The 5,319-nt window shown below is 46.3% G+C and overlaps 1 protein-coding gene across 3 annotated transcripts in view; it reads right to left on the reverse strand.

Moving 5' to 3' along the window:
• Stt3a (STT3A, catalytic subunit of the oligosaccharyltransferase complex) overlaps positions 1-4,561 on the reverse strand; it is a 35,350-nt gene extending 30,789 nt beyond the window's left edge. Inside the window, exons 1-3 of one of the 3 annotated variants that reach the window (XM_005347038.2) lie at positions 4,474-4,561; positions 1,886-2,012; positions 499-559 (exon numbers count right to left, since the gene is read on the reverse strand). In XM_005347038.2, coding sequence (XP_005347095.1) covers positions 499-559; positions 1,886-1,973 — 149 coding nt within the window. In that variant the 5' untranslated portion in view covers positions 1,974-2,012; positions 4,474-4,561. Of the gene's footprint in view, positions 1-498; positions 560-1,885; positions 2,013-4,226; positions 4,316-4,377 lie in introns of those variants that run through there. The other 2 variants (XM_013346272.2, XM_013346271.2) reach the window with 2 other exon arrangements.
• Positions 4,562-5,319: the final 758 nt, after the last annotated feature.

Here is a 5,319-nt window from a genome sequence, read left to right on the forward strand (position 1 = left end):
TGATCAGGGGAGGGGGAGGGAAATGGGAGGCGGTGGCGGGGAGGAGGCAGAAATCCTCAATAAATAAATAAATTTAAAAAAAAAAAAAGAAGTCTGAGCTAACAGGCCAACCAGTTTATAATTGGTGTAGACCTCTGCACGTTTCTTTGGGACTCAACAATGAGGGACCGGGTAGTACAAAAAACTCAATCACCAGCTTGTGATATTCTTTATAGTCTTTAATGTATTCCAGAACCCTTTCCCTTAATGCACATTCCTGCTCCTGATCAAAATGGAAAGCCAGGTTTCTCTTAGCCTAGTCAGACCTCAAGCAAGCAGACATAACAACAGTCTATTGCATTTTTTGAGCTGACAAGACTCACTTGGAAAACTTAGAGTCTTCCTTTAAATGTACTGAAAATACACCCTCATTACTGATAACTGATTAGAATTTAAACACATATAAAATCCACAAATTTCAACATCTCCTGAAGGACATATTAGAGCAAAGGTACTCACGGATCAAATTCATGAATAACGCTTTCAAATCTCAGGACAGCAAAGAGACGAGTAGAAAATGCTGCAAAATCCAGTGAATGAATATTTTAGTTGGTAACATCCCACTAAAGAACAACAGAAGATAAACAGTGGCACTATAAAGAAGGTAAAATTATCTAGCACTGGAGTCACAGAGAGGGCAGAATAGTTCTTTTTTTTTTAATTTTTATGGTTTATTTAACTTTATTTTATGTGCATTGGTGTGAAGGTGTCAAATCCCCTGCAACTGGATCTTCAGACACTTGTGAGCTGCCATGTGGGTGCTGGGAATTGAACCCAGGTCCTCTGGAAGAGCGGTCAGTGCTCTTAACCACTGGGCCATCTCTCCAGCCCCCAGAACAGTTCTTAAATGAAGTCTCCATCCATTTCTCCCCACCTAGAAGGAACAAGTCTGACGAAACTATCTACATTTTTTTCACTTAAATGGGATACATTTAACTATGTGTTGTATTACACAAAGCCTGTACAATCACATATACCTAATACCAAATTTGGCCATTTTTTACATATACTGACCCCTTTTGCATATACACACCCCCCTTACTTTAATCTTGGACCAAAAAAAGAGATATGTCAAGAAAGGATATACTTATTACTCATGAAGAGCTGGGAAAGGCTTAAAAACTCAATCCTCAAAAGGCTTTCAGAACTACTAAGGAGCTTAGATGGCAGCCCTCAGTAAGCTGAGGGAGTTGAGGCCCATCTGCGTAGAGAGCAAACTCCACATCAAGGTTACTTTTCCTGCTGTTGTGATGCATACCCTGACAAAACAGTGGAAGGGAGAATAGGTTTCTTTAGGCTCGTAGTTCAAGGGTGAGAGCACTATGAGCAGAGGGCGGTGGCAGAGCACAGGGCAACACATCCTGCTGCATTCAATCAGGAAGAGGCCGCTTAGTGTTCTTCCCACTTTCTCCTTTTAATTCAGTTCAAGACCCCTGTCTACAGAAGGGGTCATCCTTCCAACCCCAATAAACCCTAACCCATATAATGCCTGACCGCATTGCCCTGGGCTGTCTCCTAGTGGATTCTAGATCCTGTCAAGTTGGCGATATTAACCATCACAGGCACAGAGTTAAAGATAGTTTTTTTACAAACTTCAACACCCAACAGCTCCCACTTCCTTTCAGCCAGTGAGAATACTAAAACCTAAAGAGCTTGCTTCCTGCTGTTCCTATGATCAATAGACCTAAGTTTTATATTTCTTGAGTTATTTTGTTTTCATAAAATTCTACCAACAAGAAATGGTAAAAAGAACAGCAATCTGCTAAAAGAATAAGTCATGTTTATAAAATCCATTTTTCTTTTTTTTTTTCATCATTCCAACTCTAAGAAGCACACACAGACTCACACAGCACAGCAGCCATCGACAGGATGAGAAGCTTCAGAAGTGTGTCCTGCTTCTCATAGGACAACCGCAAAAATCCAAGCTTAGTCATCTTGACATCAACGGGTGGTAACTGACGATATTCAAACAGCTAAAATGAGAAAAGTCAAGAACAAAGATATTAAGTACCCTGTATTTACTTAAGTTTACTTTAATCTTTTATGGTGGGAAAGAACCATAAAGGACAGATGAGCTCCAAAAACACCAGAGAAATTAGAGCTAATACTACTACCCAAGCTTTGACTAAAGATTGATGTACTAGCAAGAAAGCAAATACTATTAGGTTTATGTGTCAAGACTAAATAGGTAGGAGCAGGCTTGGTGGCACATGTCTTTAATCCCAGCACTCAGGAGGCAGAGGCAGGCCAGTATGATCTACACACCCAAGTTCTAGGCCAGTCAGGGTTACCTGGTAACCTAGTGATGCTGTCTCCTCTGCCAAAAATGACTAAAAATGAGTAATCATATTACTCAATACGTCTATAAGCCCAGACTCAATCCCTACTCAAGAGACTGAGGCAGAAGGATCAAAAGCTCCAGACCAGACTAACCAATTTAGTGAGTCTATCTCAAAATATAAATCTTTAAAAGGGTTTCCCATGTAATTCAACAACATGGCATTTGCCTAAAAGGTAAAAATGCCCCGGGTTTCCATGTTCTGTAAAAAAAAAAAAAAAAAAAAAGAATTCTACCCACAATCCTGTTTCTACTTCCACAGCTACAAAGTACACAGCACAGCTGCCAAAAGTATGACATGAGAATCAAGCAGAAAACGGGAAAAAGGGGGCAGAAGCATGAAAAAAATAAAAAGATGGAAAAGCCAAACAAAAATGTTTTTTTTTTAAAGAAAAAAGAAAGCATCCGAGAAAATGAGTGATGGGGACGGGGGCACACCACAAGTCAGGTATGCTTAGCTTGTGTCCATACTCCCAACACTGTGATGCTGAGGATCGTTGTGCAATGGAGTTCAGCCTGGATACAAAATTAAGTTCTAGGTCAGTCTGGGTTAGAATGGGAACCTGTCACTAAAAGAGTAAGGGGTGGGACTGGAGCTGAGGGAAGTAGGGAAGGTGGAGACCAATGCGACCTACAGAAGTGAAAGTAGAAAAACTAGAAGTCATCACTGATTGGACATGATTTCCGGCCTTAAAGTCCAAGCCTCAACTGACTGCCTACAAATGCCTCCAAGCTTTTTTCTATTCCAAATCCCAGTGTGGATGCTTCCTCGCCAACTAAAGCACAGGCTGATCACGAATACAAGTGCAAGCCGTGGACTCAAGAAGAAGCATCCTCAGTGCACTGTCTTTCCATCTTCCTAATGCACACTCTATTGCTCAGATCTGTTTCCCTGTCTGACAACCGTGTTTCAAGGCCTGTGACGACCCTGATGATTTAAACAACTCAGGGACAGCTCGGAGCACCAGGTAATAATCTAGAGGGAAAATATAATTTTTTTTTCTTCTGAACCAGAATAAAATGCCAAAGCGGTAGTAAAGGAAACAATCTAAAGGCAGTTCAGGAGGGTACTTAGGTATAGACAATAGCTGTGTTAAGGACTAAAGGACAAAGAATTCAACAACAGAGAATATCTTTAGCACTGTTGAGAACTATGGGGGGGGGGGTAGGAAAACTGCATTACTTGTTCCTTTTTTACTGGAGGAAAAAAAAAATATTAGGAAAGGGTAACACCGGACTATCTGGAAAATACGAAGAATCACAATGCGAAGTCAAGCATCTTTTCTTTAATTAACTGTCCCAGAAGAGCAGTTTGGGCTAGTGTGTTTAATCATAATTCCAAAGGGAAGGCTTTCCCTTAACTATCTCCGGGGAGTGAACAACTCTAGTCCCATCTCTTGGGCTTGTATCTGTTCTCCCGAGATAGTTCAAACGGAAACAAAGCACCTCGGAGCTGACAAGGATCCACACACCTGCCAAGTCAGCAGAGGAAGCGAGAGCGCTAAAACCTGGACTTGAAGACCGAGTAAAGGCAGCTAGTCATTCAAAGCCGAGTACTGAGAGTTTTCATCCTGTTCTCTGGTAATTTCCACACGCCGACAGGGCACAGAAAAGGGGGAAAACGCTTTTCGTATCCGCCCAGCATCTCTCTGCTTCGCAGCCGTGCATGCAAGCCTTGACATCCTGACCCACCCCAGCTCTGGGTTCCAGGGCTGCAGCCTCGGCGGCCCGGTTTTCCTACACGCGTGTCCACGGCCTCCTGCACCCTCTGACCGAGCTGACCCCCCCCCCGACCCCGACCCCAACATCTCAGCACGCTCCGCAAGGCCCCTCCAAGCCAGCCCCTTACATTTCACGTCCCACGCCCACGCTGCCGGAGCGCAGCGCCCTGTCGAGACCCCTCCTCCGACGGTCCGGTGCTCCGGTGCCCCGAGGTCCCTCCCCACACCACCCTACACGCCCCCTCCTCTGCAAGGCCGCGGATAGGCTCTGCTCCCCACCGTTACAGGCCGGCCTGCAGCGCCTCGTCCGGGCCCGCCATCACCCTGCACTGCGCCTGCCGCTAATCTTCCAGCACTGCCCTAGGCCCTCCTCACCCGGCGGATGCTCTTCAGGAATCCACTCGGCTCCCCCTGCCATCCGTTCAGTGGCGCACCCAACCCTGACAGCAGCCAAGGCCCGCCTCCCTGCTCGCACCGCATTGGCTGGGCCAGGCCCATGACTACTTCAGGGGGAGCGATAGGATGACCATCCTGTCTGTCATTCCGAAGGCGTAGACCAAGCCGGACTTCCATTCTCTGAGTGGTCAAGCTAGCTATCACTCAGCCAATTTAGACGCGTGACTATAAGAGCCTGCCGAGCTGTGATAGGCCGGCGCAGGGGAGCCGGACGGCGCGGAAAGAGCGTGCTCTGAGCAGTTTGGTTGAGAACCGAGGAGTGACGTGTCGGTCTGCGGACTAAGCAGGGGTTGCTGTGGGAAGGAGCGGCCGCCGTACCCCAGCCACATGACCAGAAGCGGAAATACGCAGTGAAAGCGCCGCTCGCTCCACGTCCGGAGAGGTTGAATTGCGGAGCCGCTTGGTTTTAAGGTAGAAATGGCCCGTTACCTCGTAAACGGTTCAAGGAGAGGAGAGAAGACTGCCCTACCTGTTATGAAGACTCTCAGGCTTGAGCCCCAGATCCCGGCTTTGTCTGCTAATAAGCCCAGGAATGGTTTTTGACTCTGTTCTAGTAACTTCGATAGAGGCTTTTCACTGTCTTCAGGCCTGGCTCTGTGAAAGTCCCTACTAGGCTTAAAGGTCTGTTAGAACCGCCCGTTCCGCTGAGCCAGCGATGGCCTGCAGAAATCATTGCAAACCCTGCAGCGGCTCTTGGCAATCACCCGGCAGCCTTGCTTTGTAGGTTTGACCCTTGGCCGGCTCAAACGTGCGAGAGTGAGCAGC

The sequence above is a fragment of the Microtus ochrogaster genome, chromosome 5 (genome assembly GCF_000317375.1).
Source record: "Microtus ochrogaster isolate Prairie Vole_2 chromosome 5, MicOch1.0, whole genome shotgun sequence".
Lineage (NCBI taxonomy): Eukaryota > Metazoa > Chordata > Mammalia > Rodentia > Cricetidae > Microtus > Microtus ochrogaster.